Here is a 25,350-nt window from a genome sequence, read left to right as displayed (position 1 = left end):
TGGGAAATCTATATTATGAAAAAATTGCATGGATTGGGAACCAGCAGTTAGCGTAATGGCTATGTCGCTGGACTCCCACGTAGTCAACTGCGGTTTGCGTCCTGGACCTGGTGGCTTAAAACTCACGCTGGGCATGTGTGTGTGCACGCCCAAGATCCCAAGAGGAGAATGGAGGAGAAGGGATTGCGGTGTGACCATCCCCCCTGGGGGGGGTGATTTCTCGCTTTCTGTCTCTCTGTCTCTGGCGAGCGCACGCGCCCTATAGCGGAAAAATCTCCCCCCCCCAAAAAAAATTGCATGGATTTCAACATTCTTCACACCAAAATAAGTGGATATGCTTTGATTTGAATTTTTCATGAATTTTTGGAAGCCTCCGTGTATATTTAGTTCTAAAAGAAGTTCATATGTGTTATATGTTCCTGTAATGCCTTTTTAAAAAGAATTGTTTACTTAATTAATTTTTTAAATTTTCTGAATGGCACATGCACTCGCCAGAGAGAGAGAGAAAGAAGAGAGAGGGAGGGAAATTGAGCAAGCAAGCCACTAGGTCTGGGACTCGAACCACACTTGGCCATGTGGGAGTCCACTGCCTTAACCACCATGACACCTATTGGCCCCCAATATCTTTTATAAAAAAGAAAAAAAAAACTATAGAAAATGAAGACCTCCTTCCCATAATTCATCTCTCTTCCTCTAGCCCCACTACAACATAACTACATTGGGCTGTGTAAATTATTCTCTGTAGTAACTACACTGAAAACACGAGGCAGGGTAGCTAACTGATGTGCATCTCTTGAGCTGTGTGCCTTTATTTTCAGTGACTCCTTCTCCAGCGAAGCATAGAGCCAAGATGGACGACATCGTGGTTGTAGCTCAGGGCTCCCAGGCCTCTCGGAATGTCAGCAACGATCCTGATGTCATTAAGTTGCAAGAGATTCCAACCTTCCAGCCGCTTTTGAAAGGTAAAAAGTTATGTTTTGTTTTACCTGGATTTGCTAAAGAAGTTTGTCTATGTAGCCTCACTGCTGTCCCCAAACACCCATGTTCCTTACTCTCCTCCCCTTTAGGCCTTTGCTAACATGGCAGTTTTTCAATGAGGCTTTCCTTGACTGCCCTATTTGAAATTGTAGCCCTTTTCCCTGCCTGTTTTTCTCTGTAGCACTTTATTACTCTTGAACTACTGCAAATTTGTTTACTGTCAGTATTTATCTGCTGAAATGTGAGCTCCTTGATGGCAGGGACTTTCAGTAGTTTATTAAATTCCCAAAACTTGAATGAGACCTGGTGTAAAATAAGGACTGAGTGAGTGACTGAATGAATGAATGAATGGTGTGGAGTTGGCCCTTCCCTATTGAATTTCCATATGAAGATTTTTATTATTTATTTATTTATTTTTTTGGGTAGATTTTTGCTATAGGATATGTGCGCTCACCATAGAGACAGAGAGAGACTGAGAAACAGAAAGCGAGAAATCAACCACCCAGGGGATGGCCGCACCACAACCCTTCTCCTCTATTCTCCTCTCAGGATTTTGGGCATGTACACATACTTGCCCGGCATGAGTTTCAAGTGTCTGGGTCCAGGACTTGAACCACAGTGGGTCATATGGGAGTCCAGCTATGCTATCTGCTGGTTCCAAAATTTTCATCCTTATTTGTGATCTGGACAACGGATTAACTAGTTCAGATCCACAGAGGAAGTCTTTATCACCACAGGTACACTGACAATTAGTCCTAACAGCTTTTTGGTATGAGAGGAGAGATTGTCTACCTGGTTAGCATATATCGAGGTAGTTTAGTTTCAGTGTAAAGGCTGGGCCAGCTGATGGTATGCTGATTAGGGTGACTGGATCCCCATATGGCCAACAGTGTGGTTAAAGTCCTGGACTAGGTGGCTTGGAAAACATGCCAAGTACATGTGCGTGTATGTGCAACATCTTGAGAGGAGAAGTAAAGGAGAAGGGATTGTGGTCTGGCCATCCCCATGGAGGGTTGCTTTTTCACTTTCCCTCCCTCACTCCTCCTCTCCAGTGAGCACACGTGCCCTCTAGCAAACTTAAAAAAAATATATATGAAGGGACCAGCAGTTAGCATAATGGCTATGTTGCTGGACTCCCATGTAGTCAACCACAGTTCAAGTCCTGGACCCAGTGGTTTAAACTCACTCTGGGCACATGTGTGTGCGTGCCAAAGATCCCAAAAGGAGAATGGAGGGGAAGGAATTGCGACGTGGCCATCCCCTGTGGGGGGTGATTTCTTGCTTTCTGTCTCTCTGTCTCTCTCTGTCTTTCTGGAGAGCGCATGTGCCCTATAGCAAAAACTTCTCAAAAAAAAAAAAAAAGGAAAAAAAAATATGAAGGCCATAACTTTATTATTTTCATATCTCTGTTAACTGGTAAAGAAGACTTTTTTTTTTTTTTTTTTTTAATATGGTACAGGGCTCATCCACTTACTAGAGAGAGAGAGAAAGAGACAAAGTGGGAAACACTGCCAGGAGGGAATGGCCACTCTGAGGTCCTTTCCTTCATTCTCCTCTCAGGATTTTGGGCATACAGACTCATGTACCTGTGTGCCTGGCATACTTTTCATTCCATCGGGTCTGGGACTCAAACCACACAGTTGGCCATGTGGAATCCAGCTGCCCTAACTACCATGCCACTGGCTGGCTCTGGAGATGATTTTCCATGAACTGAATGGTATTTTTGCTATAGGAATTCCTCAGTTCCACCCCTCCCAAAGAATGAACATGAGGCTCTAGTTTACCTAACTTGGTATATTAGAAAACATCTTACATTTATATAGCTATTTATTTTCAAAGACTCCTCTCCCACCCTGTGTACATGTATGATCCCTTCAGTTCTTACATCATTTTTTGTGTTTGAATGTTTTGTACAAGATCAGATACTTGGCAGATACAGAGATAGCTGGAATCTTCTTTGCTGATGTCAAATCTTACTACACTCTTCTACCCTGTATGTTAAAAACAAACAAACAAACAAACAAACAGAAGCAAATGGTGCTCATAGACAATCCATATGTCATTTCATTCTTCCCAGCACCTCATCTGTCTCACAGATGACGAGGTACAAGCTTTCAATCTTCCCCACTGACCTCAGGGTTACGCTTTGGTAAACACTTTGGCTCTTTCACGAAACAACACATCACGTCCTCTTATCCATCTCTAGTTTTCATTATTTTGAAGACTAAGGTGATTCTGCAGAGAAGCCAACATTAATGAAATTCTCATCTCTACATATCCTCGTGCATCAGATTAAAAGACACAGCCTTTATCTTCAGAAGCTTAGAGCTGGCCTACTTTTGGTGGCGTACAGGTAGTGCCATCCTTTGGGAGACCGGAAGTTACCCGGGAGACCCAGGCCAGCCTGAGCACACTGAGCATGGTTGCATGTGCCTGTAATCCTAGCTAACTGAAAGCTGGGATAGAAGGATAGCAACTTGGTGAGACCCTATAGAAACACACCTCTCCTCATAAAGGCTGGGAGGAGGAACAAAGAGCTAGATACTTTTTTCTTTTTCTTTTTCTTTTCTTTTTTAGTTTTTTTTTTTTTTCTTTAGGTTTTGCCATAGTTGGAGAGAAACAGAGGTAGAGAGAGGAAACGTGAGAAATAATCCCCCAGGGAGGATGACCACACCACTCTCTTCTCTCCTCCATTCTCCTCCTGGGATTTTGGGCATACACTCACGTGCACCCAGCATGATTTTCAAGCTGCCAGGTCTGGGACTTGACTAGCAGTTAGCCATGTGGGAATCCAGCATCTTTTATTTATTTATTTTTAAAAAAGAATTCTTTTGTTTAACTTTATTTATTTATTTCATTTCATTTTGACCAGAGAGGGACAGAGTGCATGCACATGTGTGTCTGAGGGGGAGAGAGAGAGAAAGTGAGAAAGCGAGCTGCCAGGTCCAGGACTCGAACGGCTGTCGGCCATGTAGGAGTCCAGTGCCCTTAACCACCATGCCACCTGCCGGCCCTGTGAATCTAGCATCTTAACCATCAGGCCACCTGCTGGACCTTGGACACTAGAATTCTATCCCTTTCTTTTCTGGAGTTGTACATATTACTGCCTGCAGTCACAGTCTTCATGCTTCTGCTTCCTGTTATTACTGTCCTTTCTCCTAAACTCTCCTAGCTCCAGGGGAGGCCTTGTGGTGACCAGTTCTTATCTCCACTTTAGGGAAATATTAAAAAAAAAAAAAGCAGAATATTGAGATTATTTAATAATTTTCCGGGATTAGTATTTTAGTCATATGAAATAATTAATATTTTATGATAATGAATTGACCAGTAGGAGGGCTAGGAGAAGACTTGGTGTTAAGGGAAGCTAAACTCAGATTTAAAAACCATTCCAGAGCACCCTAAAACTGAATAAGACGTGCTGCTGTCAATACAGTACAGTCCAACCAGTCTCATTTGCATTAATACTCGGGTTTTAATTGAGACTTTACCACCAACGAGCCCTGCTTCCTCACAGGCAGTGAAGAGGTTACAGTAAGAGGCTGTGGGGCGAGGTTAAGGAAGGTACGGAAGGTCCTTGATGAGAGTGGCATGAACGTAGAAAGAGCAGCATGCAGCTGTAGCCAGACCACAGGGGACAGAAAACAGCCCGTGAGCCGTGATGGGCTGTTCATGATCCACTGTGAGCAGGACATGTCTGGGGTAGACGGCGGTGTGGCTGCACTTGCCTGGGTGGGGTCCCACATTAGTGTCCCAGGACCTCCCTGTGCACATTGGCAGCACATGCCCACGGGCTGGGCTGGCTGGCAGCATGGACTGTGGTGGGGCACCCCCTGCTGCAGCTATTTGTTTCTCTTTTTCTCTCTTCACTTTCTCTCTCTGTTTCTCTCATGGAAGAAATAAATAAACTTTAAAAAAAAAAAAAAAAAAGGCAGTGAGGGCCGGCAGGTGGTGCAGTGTTTAAAGGTGCTGGATTCTCCCACATGGCTAACCAAGGTTTGAGTCCTGGACCTGGTGGCTTGCTTTCTTACTTTTCCTTTCTCTCTCTCTCTCTCTCTCTCTCTCTGTCTCTCTCTGGTCAAATTAATAATCATAACAAATGGAAATAAATAAATATTTGAAAAAAGAAAAAAGCAGTGAGCTGGACTGGCCCTGTAGCCAAGTGGCTAAGGGAGCTGGATCCCATGTGGCTGACTGTGGTTTGAGTCCCAGTCCTGGCAGCTTCAGAAGGACACCAAGTGCCTGTATGTCCAAAATCTCAAAAGGATAGAGAAATGGAATAGAAGGGATTGTGGTGTCGCTACTCCTAGTGGCGGGGGTGGGGGGTGTTGCTTTATTTCTCTCTCTCTCTCTCTCTCTCTATCTCATGTCCTCTGGCAATTAAAAAATAAAAGTAATGGGACCAGAAAATTGCTTGGAGGTTGAGGTGCTGGATCCCACATGGCCAAGTGTGTAGTTTGAGTCCTGGTCCAGGCACCTTAAAAATCAAGCTGGGTATGTGTGAGTGCATGCCCGAAATCCGGAGGGGAGACTGGCAGAGAAGGGATTATGATATAGTCATCCCCTCTGGCAGGTGATTTCTCATTTTTCTTCTCTTTCTATGTCCCTCTGGCAAGCACACACTCTCTATAACAAAAGCTAAGAAGAAAAGAATATGTCTAATTTTGATAATAATAGAATTATAGCTGACCCCAGTACCTTTGCATGAGAGCTAAGCTATTATTCATTCCATTTTGATGTTTTCAGATTAGAATATTGAGACTCAGGGTGCTTATAAATGGCCTCAAGTCTCATTGTCTAAGTCTCAAGGCTATAGTGACAACCTATCTTAAGATACAGACATCTAGTTTTTTTTTTTTTTTTAAGAATTATTTAATTTTGTTGTTTTTATTATTTTTTTAAATTTGACCAGAGAGAAACAAAGTGAGAAAGCAAGCCAGCAGGTCCAGGACTCAAAGCATGGTCAGTCATAGGGGAGTCCAGTGCCTCAACCATCACGCCACCTGATGGTCCCAGACATCTAGTTTAACTATCTTGTGTGTCAGGTAAGACTCAGTTCCCAAATCTAGCCGCGTGCATTATGAAGATCACCGGGCTCTGACACGGCGTGGCGCGTGGGTCTGAGGTGGCTTGACTTTCAGACACATGTTTGTTGCAGAGCCTCTGTGTCGACCTTGTTCTGCCTGTGAACACCCTGCCCTCTGCCTGCTGGGCTGGTGCAGGGGCCACTCATCACTGTCGCCTTCATACTCTCATCTTTTCTCCCCTTTCCTGCTTTCAGGATGAGGCTATTTCTCAAAGTAGTAAAAAAAAAAAAGCCACACAGTGAAGGCTGTACCCCCAGGTTTGATTTCAGAATGCTTTTATTCAAGTTAATGACAGTTTATTCTTTCACAACAATATATTCAAGTATCACACAGAGTTCACTATTGTTCCATAATGTCATATGATGTAATGCTAATGCGGGTGGGTGAGCTGCAGAGGCAGCGGCTGGGCGAGTTCATGGCTATTTGTATGACTGAGGTCATGTTTGCATTTTTAATAAGTAAGCACATTCTTTCTTTGGTCCTGACTTGCATAGATATACCAGAGTATAATTTGTGGACCATAATCCAAATATCTGTTATTTTTTTTTAAAGTCAGATTTCTGCTTTTTATAGCAGCCTCTGAATTTGCAATTTATTTTGCCACACAGCATTTAGTAGGAAATGAAAGATTAGAAAACTAGAAAGGGTCATGATCAGAACAATGGACAGAGCACAAAAGCAAATGTAAATTTGATGGAAATTACTGAGATTCCCAAGGGTTAAACAAGCCCTATAGATTTCTTACTTAAAACTCAACCACTCATACTTTTTAATGAAATCCGCTGTTTCATGTCATTCTATAGAAATGAAATAATTGTGAGAATAATACATTATTGTTGCCGTTTTATATATGCAAGTTAGAAAAACAATGATTCAATCCTGAAGAGTGAATATATGCATAACGTACATATGCGCATTTGACATTCCTTGCAATTGACGTATCATTTTTGTTACTGACCTTGGATACAATTTAAGAATTGTCTTGCTACCTAGGGAAGGGACTGTCCTTGTTACAAGGACAATCAAACTTACACAGTGTAGATGCTTATGTTGTACTAGGCAGCCTTGTGGGAGTTCCTGTTTGATTGTTAAGAATATGATATATGGGGGGCCAGCAGGTGACATGGTAGTCAAGGCACTAGACTTTGATATGGCTGACCACAGTTCAAGTCCCAGACCTGGTAGCTTGGAAATCACTCTGGGTGTGTGTGCATGCATGCCCAAGATCCAGGGAGATGAATGGAGGAGAGGGGATTGTAGCATGGCCATCCCTCCCCGGGGATGATTTCTCACTTTTTTTCTCTCTGTTTCTCTCCAGCAAGTGCACACACCCTATGACAAAAACCTTAAAAAAAAAAAAAGAGCATGATGTATGTAAAGTAAATGTTGCCAATTACAGAGACCATGGGACTTGTTGAAGCAAAATCTCATGGAACAGCATCGAAGGATCTCAAGTCACATGAAACTTTGAGAATTAGTGCTCCAGGGACCAGCAGTTAGCGTAATGGCTATGTCGCTGGACTCCCACGTAGTCGACTGCAGTTCGTGTCTCGGACCCGGTGGCTTAAATCTCACACTGGGCGCGTGTGCGTACATGCCCAATATCCCGAGAGGAGAATGGAGAAGGGATTGCGGCGTGGCCATCCCCTCTGGGGGGTGATTTCTCGCTTTCTGTCTCTCTGTCTTTCTCAGTCTGTCTGGCGAGCCGCACAGTCCCCATACCAAAAAGTCTCCCAAAAAAAAAAAAAAAAAAAGAAAGAAAGAAAGAGAATTAGTGCTCCAGGTTGTAACTGGCCAAGAATGAAGAGATGAAAAAGGATAATAAGGAGAATGCGAGGGAGCTAGATTTCAAATGACCACTTCCTTCACATATTTCTCACCTGTTTATCCAGACATGTAAAAATAAGATAGAAAGTCGGGACCAGCAAGTGGCATGGTGGATAAGGACACTGGACCTCCATGTGGCTAACTGTGGTTCAAGTCCCGGATCTGGCAGCTTCTTTCTCACTTTCCCTCTCTCTCTCTTTCTCTCTGTCCCTCTTTGGTCAAATTAAAATAAATAAATAAAGTTAAATAAAATAATTATTAATTAAATAAATAAATAAAGATAGAAAGTCTTTGTAGTCATCAGGCATCTGTCTCTACGAGGCATCTGACCTTATCATCGCATTGGAAGATGCCAGGCCAAAGGAGGGGACTAGATAGTGGTGTTTGTGTGTTTGTTTACATGCTTGCCAGAGGATGAGTGTGCTTGCCAGAGAAGAGAGAGACAGAGGGAGAGAGGGTAAGGGAGAAAGTAGCCTTTAGTCCCTTCTCCTCTATTTCTCCATCACATTGTGATTTGAGGCACTTACACACATGTGCCCAGTGTGTTTTTTAAAATAAGGGACTGGGATTTGAATCTAGCAGTCAGCTGTGTGGGATCTGACTGCCTTAAGCAGACAGTGAGTCTTTTTTTTTTTTTTTTCCCCTTTTTTTGAGAAGTTTTTTGATATCACCAGAAAGACAGATAGAGACAGAGAGGCAGAAAACGAGAAATCACCCCCCAGGGGGGATGGCCACACCTCAATCCCTTCTCCATTCTCCTCTCAGGATCTTAGGCACGCATGCACATGCGCTCGGCATGAGTTTAAGCCACTGGATCCGGGACTCAAACTGCGATTGACTACGTGGGAGACCAGCGACATCGCCATTATGCCACTGCTGGTCCCAGACGGTGGATCTTAAGCAGAGTCATGGCAAGCACTCTTGGTGCTCCTCCTCAGTATTCCATCATGTATTCCGTCATGAAGCCATCGGTATTCCATCATGGGGGACAATCCCGATGACCGTATCCGATGCTGATCATCTTTTAGAGGCCTCACACCTTATATCATACTTGGATTAAGTTTCTGCTTCTTCATACCATCACAATATTAACCAATTTCAAAACATCAGTTTTGGGGAGACACATTCAAACCCTAACAGTTTCCATGCAACTTAAACCTGCTTTTAGCTTTACAACCCTCACCCCATGGTGTTCTGTTTTTTCTGTCTACTCAGTAGCCTCTGTTCTTCCCTGCTCAGCGTTTTTCTTCATTTGGAGAACCAAGGTTCTAAGTGCTTTAATTATTTTGTAATATAAGCATCTAGATGTTTGTAAGACTATATTATTATCTTTAACTTTTTTTTTTTAAAAAAAGAGATTTTTGCGGGACCAGCAATTAGCATAATGGCTATGTCGCTGGACTTCTAGGTAGTCGACCGTGGTTCGAGTCCCAGACCTGGTGGCTTAAAACTCATGCTGGGCATGTGTGCATGCGTGCCCAAGATCCCGAGAAGAGAATGGAGGAGAAGGGATTGTGGCATGGCCATCCCCCCCCGGGGGGTGATTTCTCACTTTCTGTCTCTCTGTTTCTCCCTGTCTGTTTGGTGAGCACATGTGCCCTATAGCAAAAAAAAAAAAGAAAGAAATTTTTGATATACACCACATGTGCTTACTGGAGAGACAGAGGGCAAGAAAGTTAGAAATCACTCCCCTGAGGTGGATGGCCATGCCGCAGTCCTTTCTCTTCCATACTCCTCACGGGATTTTAGGCACATGTGCACACATGCCCAGTGTGTGTTTCAAACCTCTGAGTCTAGGACTTGGCATGTTTTTCACGCTACTGGGGCCAGGACTTGAATCATGGTCAGCCAAGCAGAGTTGGGCTTCTTGTGCACAGGGCTTAACTGCTGTGCTACGAGGCACAGGCACGTGCACGCACGCACACAGTGTTTATATATATACAAATGCTGGTTTAAAAAATTATTTATTCATTCATTTATTTTAATTTGATCAGGGAGGGACACAATGCAAGAGAGAGAGGGAAGGTGAGAAAGCAAGTCACCAGGTCCGGCATTCAAACCATGGCCAGCCATATGGGAGTGTCCAGCGCCTTAACCATCACGTCCCCTACTGGTCTCCTACAAATACTAATTTAAGAATAAATTTACTGAGTTAAAAAAATAATACAATAGCTAGGATATAGCTTGGTACAGTAAGTAAAAGCATAAAGGAAATATAATTACATCTTGCAGAGGTGTCACTTTTATCAGTCTGTTTTCTCATCTTCTTCAGAAGGGTATTTAGAAACCAGTCCCAGACCCTCTCAGTGGGTTTAGCCAGGAAGGGTACATACACGTGCACATTCACACTTTATTTTTGTATTTACCTACATATGAAAGGACTGAAGAAATCCCTGGAAAAAATGGGATTAAAGCACAGGTTTATTTTGGTGCAGAATATTTTTAAATTCATTTGTAGTGTTTTCATAATACATGAAAAATGGGATTAAAGCACAGGTTTATTTTGGTGCAGAATATTTTTTAATTCATTTGTAGTGTTTTCATAATACATATTTTCCATGGAAATTTCTTTTTTTAGGCTTTTACCATAGGCCACAGGTACCAGAGAAAGACAGAGGGAAAATGAGCAATCACCTTAGGGAGGATGGCTACTCCATAGCCTGTTTCTCTTCCATTTTTCTCTCCGGAATTTGGGCACCAGGTCCAAGGCTTGCACCTTAGTCGGCCATGTCGGTCTGGTGCCTTAACCACCATGCCACCTGCCGGCCCCTCCATGGACTTTTTGAAAACCCCTGGTATTGAGAGTGATGAGTTCAAACTAATGAGTTCCATATGTTCTTTGATCTGTAGGTTTATAGTTTTTAATCAAATAATTTGACCATTATTTCTTCCAATATTTTTGCCCTCCCCCCTTTGTGGGACTCCAATTTATTGTTAGACTGCTTGATTATTTTCTTACGGGTCAGTGACACACCTTTCTATTTTCTTTTTTAGTCTTTCCCTTTCTGTCCTTACTTTGGGTCATTTCTCTTGCTATGTTTCCAAGTTCAGTGGTTTCTTTCCTGTCGTCTTGGTCCTGTTGTTAATCTCATCTAGGGCAGTTTTAATTTCGACGCTGTATGTTACAGCTTTAGATGCCCCTCCACCGCTTTTAAATGTCCGCAGTTAGTCTCCTTCTCCGGATTATGTTTCTTCTACTCTTCGAACATGTGGAGTGTATTTACAGTAATTCACAGTTTCCACTTTCTTGTCTGCTAGTCCATCATTTTTGGATCTGTTTTTTATTGATTGAACTTTTCTGCTGTACAAGTCATACTTTCCTGCTTTTCCGTGTGCCTGGACATTTTTTACTATAGGCCAAACCTTATATATTTTATGTTTTTAGGGGCTAGGTTTTGTTTTATTTCTTTAAGGAATACTGGACTTTGTTCTGGCATACGGTTAGGTTACTGGTAATCAGTTTGTCCCTTCTGGGCCTCCTTTTAAGTTTTATTAGTCCTTCCCAGAGCAGTCTTAGGTTAGTTTAATTTAGCCTCACTGCCCAGGTGAGTACTCCACCTATGTCCCCGTGTATTACGAAGTCTCTCCACTGTGGCCGACGGGAACGTGAACTATTATTCTCAGCCTTATGTGAGTTCTAGAAGATGTCTGGCCTGCTCTTCTCCTGTGATTGTTCCTCTAGCCTTGTAGAATTTCACCCCACACATTCACAGACTTGTGTTCAGCCCAAGATTTGGGGGTACCCTGCACAGATCTCCATGGCGCTCTCTTTTTTATTTTAAATAAAAATAAAAAAGGGTCCGTGCACTTGCCAGAGAAAGAAGAGATGGAGCTAGAAGGAGAAACTTCCCAGTGTGGTGTAGTCTTGCTGCAGTCACTCTTCCTCCATTTCTCTGTCCCATCAAGTGTTCTGAGCATGCACATACAAACACCCAGTGTGTTCTTCAAGCCACCAGGGCAGGGATCCGAACCACGATCCGTCATGTGGGAGCCAGCTCCCTATGCACAGGGCATAACTGCTGTGCTGTGGGGCAGGCCTTGAAAAATGCTTTGTAATCCATAGTTTTCTGTTGGTAGCACCTTCCATTATACTTAAGAGCTTCATGCTAGCAGCCTTTAATTGGTCATTTATTTCTGCAGCACATGAGTAAATACCTACCAAGTATCTAATAGTGTTGACAGTGGAGATACAAAGAACATATGATACAATTGCCACTCTTCAGGGGAGTCTGTGAGCGATTTAGACAGGTAAACAGCTACGGTTAGACTGGCCAGAAGACTAGGCTTGCATCGAGGAAGATTAATTTGGATTGGGAATTTGGGTCAAGTTTTACAATGGAAGAGAACAGTTGAGGAGATGACATTTCAACTGGGCTTTGAGCCTTAAATAGGAGGTAGCCACATAGAGAAAATGGGGTCAAAGAACCCTAGTTTAAAGTCTTCTATATAAAAAAAAGATGAAAGATTCCAAAAGAATTCTTCACCAAAATTATATTTGGTATATTCTACGTAGATTTCCTTTTTACAGTTTAGAAAGCTGTAGGTATGCAGGTTAAATTCTAATTTAATTTCAAGCAATATTAAATATTAACTGTCAAGAATAATTAGCTGTCAGATAGTTGTGTACTGATTAGTTGTTATTTTTTTGTTTCTTTAAACTTTTTTTTTTTTTTTTAATTTTTGCCAGAGTTTATGCACTCACTGGAGAGAGACAGACAGACAGAAAGTGGGGCTCTTGAGAGAGACAGGACAGAAGGAGGGAAGAAATCCACTCCTCCCCCCCCCCATGAGGAATGCTCTCATTACAATTCCTTTTTCTCCATTTCTCCCTCTCTTTAGGATTTTGGGCATGCGCACACATGCTCCCGCTGTGTTTCTCAAGCTGTTAGGTCTGGGACTCAAACTGTACAGTTGGCCGTGTGAAATCCAGCTGTCTTAACCACCCGGCCACAGGTTGGCCTGTTTCTTTCAGCTTTTAATTTGTGTTACATTTTGAATTTAAGCAAAACATGCATGCCTTACTTTTGCTCATACCCAAGGATGGATCTTTCTAAGCAATATCCTTTCTTGTCTGAGCTAGCTGATTACTCCTAGAATATGACAGCAAAGAATTCAAAAAAGTTCATTGAAAATGCATAAAATGCATATTATGAAAAAACTATGCATGGGTTTCAAAAATGTTTTGTACTAAAATAAATCTGTGTTTTTTTTTTTTTTTTGTGAGAGTAATTTTTGCTATAAGGCGTGTGTGCTTGCTGGGGAGATGGAGACAGAAAGTGAGAAATCACCCCATGACGGGGTGGCCATGCTGCAATAACTTCTTCATTCTCTTCTCAGGATCTTGGACAGATAGGCATACATGCTTGGCAGGAGTTTCCAACTGCCAGGTCTAGGACTCAAACCGGTCAACTCCGTGGGAGTCCTGCAGTGTAACTATTACGTATGCCACTTGCTGGTCCCAGTAAACCTGTACTTTAATTACATTTTTCCATGGATGTTTGAAGTCCCCTTGTATATATTTCCTTTTAAAGTTCTGGTTTGGTCAATACTTTCTATTAAGTGTAAATATTTGTCACTCATTTTCAGTTTCCCACTTTTCCAAAAATCTTTGTAAAAATTCTTCTATTTTTAAGCACACCAGTATTTGAGACTGAACTATTCATTTAGGAAAGCTGAGGCTTTATGGATATTTCCAGGTTTAATTTCAGGTTTAATTTTTTTTTTTTTTTTTTTGCTATAGGGTGCATGTGCTTGCCAGACAGAGAGAGGGTCAGAGAGACAGAAAGCGAGAAATCACCCCCCAGGGGGGATGGCCACTCCACAATCCCTTCTCCTCCATTCTCCTCTCAGGATCTTGGGCACACACGCACACGCGCCTGGTGTGAGTTTAAGCCACCGGATCCGGGACTTGAACCACGGTTGACTACGTGGGAGTCCAGTGACATAGCCATTATGCTAACTGCTGGTCCCACCCCCAATTTTTTTTTCATTCCGTTAATTCCTAGATTTTCTGATGATTGGACAAATTAATTTGATACTAAATTTTATATATTCGACATTGATCATTGATAAGGTGTTTCAGTACTGGCCCTTTTTGGAATTGTGCTGTTTTGACTATTCATGGACTTAAAGAAATTCGATGAGTTCCTGCTGTTTACTCGATATTTATAGGCCAGAGATAGAAAAACAAAATAAACGTGATTCCTTCCCATGAAGAGCTCACAGTATGGTGAGGCAAACTTCACTGTTTTTTTTTTTTTTTTTTTTTTTTTTTTTTTTTGGGGGGGGGGGTTAGGGCATGTGCACTTGCCAGAAAGACAGAGACAGACAGAGAGACAGAAAGCGATAAATCACCCCCCAAGGGGGACGGCCTTGCCACAGTTCCCTCTCCTCCAATCTCCTCTCAGGATCTTGGCCACGCACACACACGCTCAGCGTGAGTTTGAAGTCAGTGGATCCGGGACTCGAACTGTGGTCGACTACATGGGAGTTCAGCGACCTAACCATTATGCCATCTGCTGATCCCGAGAACCTTTTTAAAATGTTGATTGTTGGACCCCAACAGTACAGATTCTGATTCAGTAAGTTCTGGTATAAGGCACCTGTATGAAGGGACTTCAGGTTCATGGATAAATAGAATTACATTCATTTTGGAACAAAAATCTTTTGAAATCGTCTAGTTTTTTTCTTTTCTTCTTTTATTTATTTATTTATTTACTCCTTCAGTGAGAGAAACAAAGAGAAAGACTGTCTCTGTCTTTGGTTAATAATGTTTAGCTGTCAGATAGTTGTGTACTGATTAGTTGTTATTTTTTTGTTTCTTTAAACTTTTTTTTCTTTTTAATTTTTGCCAGAGTTTATGCACTCACTGGAGAGAGACAGACATTTCCAAAAGGAAAATGGGTGAGGGGCCAACAGGTTGGCATGGTGGTTAAGATGCTAGACTTTCACATGGATGACTGGAAGGGGACGACTTTCACATGGTTGACTGCAAAATCCTCCTGGGATTTTGGGCATGCATACACACACCCCCGGCATGAATTTTAAGCCCCTGTTTGGTTATTAACCAAGGTCTTTGGTTAATAATATTTACTATGGGGACCAGTAGTTAGTGTAATGGCTGTGTCGCTGGATTCCCATGTAGTTGACTGTGGTTTGAGTCGTGGACCCCGTGACTTAAAACTCACGCTGGGCGTGTGTGTGTGTGTGTGTGTGTGTGTGTGTGTGTGTGTGCCCAAGATCCCCCAAAGGGTCTTGATCCTGTGATTTATCTCCCAGTTTCAGCTAACCTGGATCATGGGTACGTGCATGCCTGGTGTACTCAGGGAGGTTTCCAGACTTGAACCAGCAATCTTCCCATGTGGATCTGCTTTGCAGAGCATAGCATTTTACTACTGAGATACCACCTGACCCTCTCCATAATTTTTTCATAATTCACACTGTCCATGAATTCTTTGAAGACCTATTGCATGTTAAATTAGCATTCTAGGGACCAGCAGGTAGCATAGTGGTTGAGGTGCTAGACTCCCACATGGATGACTGACTGTGGTTTGAGTCCCCAACCCAGAGATTTGAAATGTACCCCAGACCTGTGCTCAAAATCCTGAGAGGAGAATGGAGAAGAGGGGATTACGGTGTGGCCATCCCCCCAACCCCGGGAGGTGATTTCTCACTTTCTCTGTCTCAGTGTCTCCAGCCAGCACACGCCCCCATAGCAAAAATCTCTCTTAAAAAAAAAAAAGTAAAAGCATCCTAGGTGATTCTAAAATGGGTCCATGGATTACATACACTGTGGAAAACATTTAGCGAAAAGATTATGAATTTGAATTCTAGTTGAGATTACAGAATACTAGATCATTCAACTAAGTGATTTTAGACATTTTAAAAGAGATACAGTTATTCAAATAATATTTGGGACTCTTATTCAGTTTTTACTACTTTTAGATGAACTCTATTATTAAAACTATCGTTCACATTTACTTCCTGTCCATTAGATGTTATATTTATTGAGGATACATTGTTTGCAGAGGACTTTGTTAAAATAGTCACAGGTTTTCAATAATAATAATAATAATAATAATAATAATAATAATGTTTTAATGTTTTTCCTACCGGGGCCAGCAAGTGACATGGCAGTTAGGTTGTTGGACTCCCACATGGCTGACTGTAGTTCAAGTCCTGGAGCTGGTGACCTGCTTTCTCACTTTCCCTTTCTCTCTCTCTGGTAAAATTAAAATAATAATAGTAATAATAACAACAAGTGCAATTAATTAAATAAATTCTAAATTAAAAATAAATTAAAATTTTTTTTCTACCGAAGTTCTATTTCACATAAAGCCAGTGAAATGCAAAGTGATGTTTTGAAGAACAAGTTTGGATGGATAATTATTTGCCTTTACAAACAGATGAAAATTGTGAGTGAGAATTTCTGAACATGTTTTTGAACATTTTTACCAGCATGTGAAGATGTCAGGAAGTAAAGCTATATGAACAAAGATGCTGTTTTGCTTTGCAAGATTTTTGGAATAGACATATCACAACTGGAGGTTGCTTTGCTTTTCACTCAGTCTCTTTAACCCAAGCTTTTCTCTAGCGTATAGTTAAAATATTAGTATCTTATTTTAAAAACCTTATATCATAATTATTATTACAAGAGAAGAAAAATCCCAAATCCCACCGAGAGGCATTAACAGCTATGTAGGCCAAAAATAAAATGTAACATTCTTTAATGCTAATAAACACCATAGTTCTTTCTCATATTTTGCCATTTGTTTTCATAAGATGGCCTCCATTTAATGTAATTTATAGCAGTTCTGGTTTTAACAACACCTTGCCACTAGATGTCAGTAGACTAAAATAGTTAGCTTGTCAGTGCTGATACAACATGTGGCAATATTTTCAAAGGTCTTTGGTTAGTAATGTTTACTGTGGGGACCAGCAGTAAACTCCCATGTAGTTGACTGTGGTTTGAGTCCCGGACCCCGTGACTTAAAACTCACGCTAGGCGTGTGTGTGTGCGTGCCCAAGATCCCGAGAGAAGAATGGAGGAGAAGGAACTGCGGCCTGGCCAATCCCCACTGGGGGGTGATTTCTTGCTTTCTGTCACTCTGTCTGTCTCTGTCTCTGGTGAGCACACGTGCCCTATAGCAAAAAACCTCTCCAAAAATAATAATAATAACATTTACTGTCTAACATCTGTTTTTTTTTTTTTTTATAAAACAGGTCACAGATCCCTTCAAGCATTAGCAAAGCTAGCTGGAAAATATACATGTTCTGCGACACATTAGTAGTCCGTAATTAATTATTTTAGTATGTATCTAGACAGAGAAGGAAAAAAATTACTACCACAGGAGACTTTTTAGGAACCTTAAATGTAGACTGTTTTTTGAGAGGTTTTTGCTATGAGGCAAACGCCGGAGAGACAGAAAGTGAGAAATCACCTCCCGGGGGATGGCCATGCCCTATCCCTTCTCCATTCTCCACGTGGGGTTTTGGGCCATGCATGTGCATGTGCCCAGCGTGTGTTTCAAGCTGCTGGGTCTGGGAATCAAACTGCAGTCAGCCACGTGGGAGTCCAGTGCCTTAACCACTATACCACCTGCTGCCTGCCATCCTTCCCCCCACCTTTTTAAGTATTGCCAGAGGATGCACGTGCTTAATGGTGAGAGACAGACAGAGTGAAAGGGAAAGTGAGAAAGTACCCTGCCCATGGGGAAGGTAACATTTCAATCTCTTCCCCTTCATTTCTACCTCCGTTTGGGATTTTGTACACACAGGTACCTGGCACGTTTTTCCATCCAGTTGGTCTAGGACTCAGACTGCACAGTTGGTTATTTGGAATCCAGCCACCTTAGTCACCACATCATTGGCTGGCCCAGGAGCTGAACCCTGGCCTCCAGTGCAGCCCTGGTATTATACAGTGGCACCCTACTGCTTGTGTTACTGAGGAGAAGGGATTGCAGCATGGCCATCCTTCTTGGGGGATGATTTCTTGCTTTCTGTTTCTCTGTCTCTCCAGTGAGTGCATGTGCCCTATAGCAAAACTCTCTCTAAAAAAAATAAAAAAAGGAAAATGGGTGAGGGGCCAACAGGTTGGCATGGTGGTTAAGATGCTAAACTTTCACATGGATGACCGCAAGTGGATGACTTTCACATGGTTGACTGCAAAATCCTCCTGGGATTTTGGGCATGCATACACACACCCCCGGCATGAATTTTAAGCCCCTGGGTTTGGGACTCGAACTGTGGTCAACTATGTGGGAGTCCAGCGATGAAACCATTATTCCATCACACCATCTGTTGATCCCTCTCCCTTTATGTCTGAAGAGAAAACTATTTTGATCTGTCACTGTAGACAAAGAAAGAAATTTAAGAGTTTGAGATGATTTTTTTTTCCTAATCATGTCTGGTTTCTCAGGACCCTACCACTAATCATGGCAGTTGGTGTTCAGTCAGTGTCTCTAAGCATTGAGGGGATATACTAGCTGTCAAACAGGAAGAGGTCACAAGTCATCCCCTTGGAAGAAGTCTCATTTGGGAACCTGCAGTACCCACAGCCCAGGGTACTAGATATAAACCAAACGTGTAGTGTAGTCATTAGATTCTTAGGATTTCAGAGGACCAGTGACTCTTGAGAGCTGGAGTAGTGATTTGAGAAGGTGTCCTCAAGAAAAGGGTTTTCAGCGATGAAAAAGGCAGACAGTGACAAGTGAGAAACTTGTGAGTTACGGTTTAAGGAGAGGAAGATGCAGGCATTAAGGATTCAGAAAAGTGAAAATGCAAAGGCCCTGAGGTTAAAGCTTTTGCGTGGATTTAATATTTTAGGGGACGTGGGAGAGGACATTGAAGGATATTATAGTAGGGAAATAATAATATGTTGCTGAATGCGTGGTAATTTACAAAACACTAGCACTCCAAGAAGGGTGAATTAAAGATGATTGCTCCTCCATTTTAAAATATTTCTGTTCTAAAATCTTTTAAAAACACTTCTATTTAAGAGAGCAGAGGTGGGTATAGGACGTAACAGTGCCTGCCACTAAGTAAGCCCTCAATAAATAATCCTTATTGAGAATACTCCTGTTGAATCAGAAAAAATATTAGGAGCAGTCTACGAATTAGTATTTTTTGGTAAGAGTCAAGGTCATGAAAGGCCAGGAGTAACTGAAGAATTGTCATAAATGGGAGGAGAACAAGGAGGTACGCAGTGGATTGGCTCCTATAATGGAAAAGAACATTAGAGGAAAATGGTATATTTGACTAAGGTGTGTCATTTTGTTGATTGTGTTGTGTGCTATTCATTTCCTGGTTTTGATTGTGCTATGCTTATGTGCTGTGTTAATATTAAGGAGAAGAGATTAAGATAATGCTATATTTTTCTTTTAAGTTAAATTATTTCAAAAGCAAAACAGTTTAAAAATATCGTTTTGTTTTAGTAAAGACCACAGATCCATGGTTTTTGTTTTTTTGTTTTTTTGTTTTTTTTTTTTAAGTTTTTTTTTTTTTGGAGAGATTTTCACTGTAGGGCGCGTGCGCTCGCCAGACAGACAGAGAGAGACATAGAGACAGAAAGCGAGAAATCACCCCCCAGGGGGGATGGTCACACCGCAATCCCTTCTCCTCCATTCTCCTCTCGGGATCTTGGGCATGCACGCACACGCGCCCGTTGTGAGTTTTTTAAGCCACCGGGTCCGGGACACGAACCGCAGTCGACTACGTGGGAGTCCAGCGACATAGCCATTATGCTAACTGCTGGTTCCCCAGATCCATGTTTGAACCACGATTTCTGCTGAGAGGTCAGATGGCAGAAGAGTTTCCCAGTCTCCTACCTGTTAGAGACAGCGTCTGGCTGTGCCTTGATCCTCCTGCCTCAACCTCCCAGCTGGGACTGCAGACCCTTGCCACCACGTCTGGCTCTTTTTGGACAGTCTCACTTTGTTGTCCAGACTGGCCTCCCTACACAATCCTCCTGCCTTATCCTGTTCCGCTGCTGGAATTATAGATGCACACCAGCATATGTATCCTTGTGTTAGATCAGGAATTGAACGTGGGTTTCCCACATGAACTGTGCTCCCAGCCTGCGAAGAGCAGTTGTCTTAGCAGCACATGCCACAGCAGCTGGGCACCCTATAGGAATGATCAGGATAGACCTCCACTACGGTGGCTTAAGGTAAGGAGAGGGGTCCCTCAAAGACAGGGAAATTGAGCTTCCGAGGACCTGAGAGTTGATTTCTCTCTCTCTCTCCCCCACTCCCCCTTTTTAAATGAGAGAGAGCGAGCACAGGCATGCGCACAGGAGAGGATGGAGAGGAGAGAGAGTCTCACATTTGAGAACCTCCGCCCCAGCCTCCCAGTTAGCTAGGAGTACAGCCTGTGCCCACCTGTTCATGTTTGTCTGGGATCCGAACCTGGGCCTCCCAATGGCCTCAGCTCCTCCATAAATGCTGAAGCTACTGGGTAAATGTCCTACTGTGCTGGTCTTTAAGAGCTCTTTCATCTGAACTTTGCCTCTTTGAGCTGTTATTTAATTTTTCAACCCTTTTCTCAGGTCATTCACAGTAACCTAATGAGGCTTGTAAGGCCCTACCCTATATTCCAAGGAAAAAGTGCTTACAGAATTCTGCCTGTAGCCCTTCCTTAACTATTTCTTCATTTTTACTTCGATTACTCTGTGGGCCCAGAGCAACTCTCTTTCTGGTGAGTGCACGTGCCCTATAGCAAAAACCTCCACTACGGTGGCTTAAGGTAAGGAGAGGGGTCCCTCAAAGACAGGGAAATTGAGCTTCCGAGGACCTGAGAGTTGATTTCTCTCTCTCTCTCCCCCACTCCCCCTTTTTAAATGAGAGAGAGCGAGCACAGGCATGCGCACAGGAGAGGATGGAGAGGAGAGAGAGTCTCACATTTGAGAACCTCCGCCCCAGCCTCCCAGTTAGCTAGGAGTACAGCCTGTGCCCACCTGTTCATGTTTGTCTGGGATCCGAACCTGGGCCTCCCAATGGCCTCAGCTCCTCCATAAATGCTGAAGCTACTGGGTAAATGTCCTACTGTGCTGGTCTTTAAGAGCTCTTTCATCTGAACTTTGCCTCTTTGAGCTGTTATTTAATTTTTCAACCCTTTTCTCAGGTCATTCACAGTAACCTAATGAGGCTTGTAAGGCCCTACCCTATATTCCAAGGAAAAAGTGCTTACAGAATTCTGCCTGTAGCCCTTCCTTAACTATTTCTTCATTTTTACTTCGATTACTCTGTGGGCCCAGAGCAACTCTCTTTCTGGTGAGTGCACGTGCCCTATAGCAAAAACCTCTCAAAAAAGAAAACAAAACAAAAAAATACCTCTTGATATTGTATAGTTTATAAAGAAATCAGAGATTTATTTGTAAAACTCATAATTTTCATGGCTAGAAGGTTCAAAGACATCACAAAATGGTGGAAAGAACTTTGAGCAGAGCAGAGCCTGGTCTTTATCCATGTGGGTGCTGCATGCCTTATTTCCTCTCCTTATATACACAACAGAACTCAGCCATGGGGCCAACACCAATGGCTTTGTCACCCAGAGGCCCCACCCTGGGACACTGTGAAGGGATCAAGTTTTCACTTAAACCTTTACAGTACAATCAAGCCCCAATATATGAACCCTTGGGTGACATCCGACCACCACCCACCAAGACTGAATTCCAAAACACGAATCTTTGGGGGACAACCATTGTCCAACCTATATCATAAGATAAACCTACATTTACTTTTATGAGACTGACAAACTTCTTTTCATAATGGCTGTTCCATTTTACATTCCTCTATGAGTATGAGGATTCTGTGTTCTCTCTCTTTTAGGTTATAGCCACCAGAGTAGACGTAGTGCTATCTCATTGTGGTTTTTATTTACACTTTTCTAATGATGTTCAGATTCTGTTCAGATACTTATTATTCACATATTTTAAAAAGTATGTTCCATGTGGGAGAGAAACAGAGGTGGAGATACGGTGTTCCCTACAGGTTCTTTCTTTTTCTTTTTGGAGAGGTTTTTTCTTATTGGGCGTGTGCGTGCGCCAGCAAGTCAGAGAGAGACAGAGATAGAAAGCGAGAAATCACCCCCCCCCCAGAGGGGTTGGCCACACTGCAGTCTCTTCTCCTCCATTCTCCTCTCAGGATCTTGGGCAGGCACGCACACGCGCCCGGCGTGAGTTTAAGCCACCGGGTCCAGGACTCAAACCGTGGTCGACTACATGGGAGTCCAGCGACATAGCCATGACGCTAACTGCTGGTCCCCCCGATAGGTTCTTGGCACTAGCCTTGAGAGTCAGCCATCCCAGATCATGTGCACATGTGAACCTAGCTGACACATTCACTGATTGTTTCTCCTGTCACCCCAAAACTGTTGTTGAACTGCTCTAAGAATTTTTTATTTCTATTTTTGTGCTCTTCAATGCCAGGATTGCCATTTGATTCTTTTTCTTAAATATTGGGTTGTCTGAAGAGTCATGACGTATTTTTCTGTTTTTCTAGGCAGAAGTGTGCCGTGACTTTCCTGATGACCCTATGTATATACATTCTGTGTCTGTTTAATAACTGACTATCACGCGGTGTAGACAAAATGCCAACACTTAGGAGAGCAGACTTACAAATATGAACGCGTTTATAAAGTGAGCAGATACATGGAGATACACTCAGTGACACTGAGTGTCACTGTTTGAAGAGTCATTGTTGTCATATTTTTCTTTAATTCTTTCATTACAATTTCCTTTAGTTCTGTAAATTATTTATAATAACTGCTTTGAAATTTTTGTCCGCTAAATCTAGTGTCAGGGACACTAAGGCAGTTTCTATTGAGTGTTTTTTTTCTTGAGTATGTATCATGCGTTCCTGTATCTTTATCTCATAACTTTTTGTTTATCTTGTAACTTAGCTTTTGTTAAGAACTGGGAATTTTAGATAATATAGCAGCTCTGGATTCTGATCCCTGCAAAGTTGATATTATTGCTTTTTGGTTTGCCCGTTGTTCTTTGTTTGATAACATGCTTACTAACCCTGTGAAATCTTTTGCCTGTGGTTTGTGGCTGCTGTTCCCTCCACCTTTTAAACGACAACAGTCATTTTGGTATCTCTCCCATTTCTGTCGGTCAGTGATTCAGAAAGGGTTCTGGTGGGTGGTTCTGACTGTCTTTTACGCACCTGCAGTCAGTTGTGGCTAGAGCTGAAGTAGCAGGGCTGCAACAGCTGGGGCTGTCTGGGCACGTCTCTTAACTCATGTAGTCTCAGATCCTCTCCATGTATCTGCTCACTTTATAAACGCATTCATATTTGTAAGTCTGCTCTCCTAAGTGTTGGCATTTTGTCTACACCGCGTGATAGTCAGTTATTAAACAGAAGTTATATTCAACCACCTTGACCCGAGAAGGCTTCTGTCATCTCTTAGTGACTTTAGGTAGAGCTAAGGTAGCACATTCAAAGCTCGGGCCATTTCAAATCGCCCTCATCTCTTTCTTTTTCTTACACCCTCCTCTCCCTACTTGTCGTGCACATAGTCTCAGTGTCAGCCAGAAGTGTGTGACTGGTTAATGACGCAGGTCAGGTTTCCGCTGCAAATGCACACAGCCTCAGCCAGGAATAAGCTAGCCCCTGGCGTGACCCCAGCCTCATGCTGGTACAGTTTTTGGCACCTCCCACATGCCTGTCTCTGAGATAGTCAGTTCCACTGATGATGCTGCTGGGTGTGGATGTTACCTACTTCCCCAAATAAGTCAGCTTTATACTGCTGCAGAAAAGCTGCTTGTTCTTCTAACTTGCTCTGTTGTGGTACAGCATTCCCTCAACCGAGGCAAGAGAGATGGGAGAAGCCCCAGGTCAGGATGCCACAGATTGCTACCATTTTTCCCGAAGTTAAGGCATTTTTAAGGCTTACGGCCTCAGATTGTTTTGTGCCTCTGGCTGCTTTTACGCTGTCCAGCTTTATAGTTACTGTTTGCAGAGAGGATTTGTAGATGTCTTCACTAGGCTGGAGCAAGAAGTCGCATCTGTCATGTCTATTGTGCCTTTAATCCAGATTTCTGTTTATATTTAAAGTGGCTACCTTACAGCCAGCGTATAATTGACTCGTGCTTTTTTCTATACATGCTAAAAATATCTTTTCAATAATATCTTTAACACTTAGATTTAATGTGATTTGTTTTTTAAAAAATATAGTTTTCTTTTTTTTAGGTTTTTGCCATTGGGCATGTATGCTTGCCAGAGACAGAGAGAGACAATGAAAGGGAAAGTGAGAAATCACCCCCTAGAGGGTTCGACCATGCTGCAGTACCTTCTGGGATTTTGGACAGGCACGCACACGCGCCTGGCATGATTTTCAAGCCTTCAGGTACAGGACTAGAACAGTGGTCAGCCATGTGGGAGTACAGCGCCTTAACCACCATGCTGCTTACTGACCCTTAAATACAGTTTTTTAATTACCAGAGCGCACATGTGCTTGCCAGATAGAGGTCAAGGGACAGAGAAAGAGAGACAGAGAGAGAAATTGAGGGAGAAAGCACCTCTTAATGGGGCGTGATCATGCCACTGTTCCATTTCTTCATCCTGTCGAGATTTTGAGTGTGCACAAACACCCAGTGTGTTTTTCAGGGCACTAGATCCATGATTTGAATCATGTTGGCCATGTGAAATCTGGCTCCCTTAACTACTAGGTTATGTAGCTAACCCTAAAATAATTTTAAACAAATATGTCATACATAATTGTGGGGATACAATATGATTTTACTGTATGAATATAATGTGTAATGACTTATTTAGGGCAATTATCATACCCATCAGCTCAACCATATATCATTACTTATGGTGGGGTCATTCAGAATCCTCCTGTTTAGTTACTTTGAGATACACAGCAAGTCACTCCCATCTATGTTCTCCTGGTTATATCTTACAACAATACACGTTGGTCTTCCTGTCTGCTAATCAGCATTTCTCTATTCCCCGTAGCCCTTCATCTTAGCCTCTAGGAGTCATTTTCCCCTCTGCCTCTATGAGGCTATTTTTCTTTCTTTTTTTTTTTTTTTTTAAGAATTATTTTTATTTAAGTTTATTTATTTATTTATTTTAATTTTGGTCAGAAAAGGACAGAGAGAGAAAGAGAAAGGGAAAGTGAAAAAGCAAGCTGCCAGGTCCAAGGCTCGAACCGTGGTCGGCCATGTGGAAGTCTAGCGCCCATAACCACTATGCCACCTGCCAGCCCCCAGTGGCCATTTTTCCATTTCTACACATAATGGAGAACATGAGGTGTTTTTATTCCTATACTTGGTTTATTTCACTTAGTGTAATGTCCTCCAGGCTCACCCATTTAACATCGAATGATACAATTCTGTCTTTTTTATTTGGTTGAATAATATTCCATTTTATATATGCACCACATTTTCTTTTTTTTTTTTTTTTGACTTAATCAAGCATGTTATCATCAATAATATTCCATTTCTACTTTCATA

General features: G+C 42.3%; 1 protein-coding gene across 1 annotated transcript in view; it reads left to right on the top strand.

The window, feature by feature from the left end:
* Window positions 1–797: 797 nt before the first annotated feature.
* Window positions 798–25,350, top strand: part of BORCS5 (BLOC-1 related complex subunit 5) — a 97,562-nt gene continuing 73,009 nt past the window's right edge. Inside the window, exon 1 of the mRNA XM_014582677.2 lies at window positions 798–962. Coding sequence (XP_014438163.1) covers window positions 851–962 — 112 coding nt within the window. The 5' untranslated portion in view covers window positions 798–850. The remainder of the gene's footprint in view (window positions 963–25,350) is intronic.

Source organism: Tupaia chinensis, unplaced genomic scaffold (genome assembly GCF_000334495.1).
Source record: "Tupaia chinensis unplaced genomic scaffold, TupChi_1.0 Scaffold143728_1, whole genome shotgun sequence".
In the NCBI taxonomy this organism is placed as follows: domain Eukaryota; kingdom Metazoa; phylum Chordata; class Mammalia; order Scandentia; family Tupaiidae; genus Tupaia; species Tupaia belangeri.
Note: the sequence above shows the minus strand (reverse complement) of the source record. Positions and strands in the feature narration are given on the sequence as shown.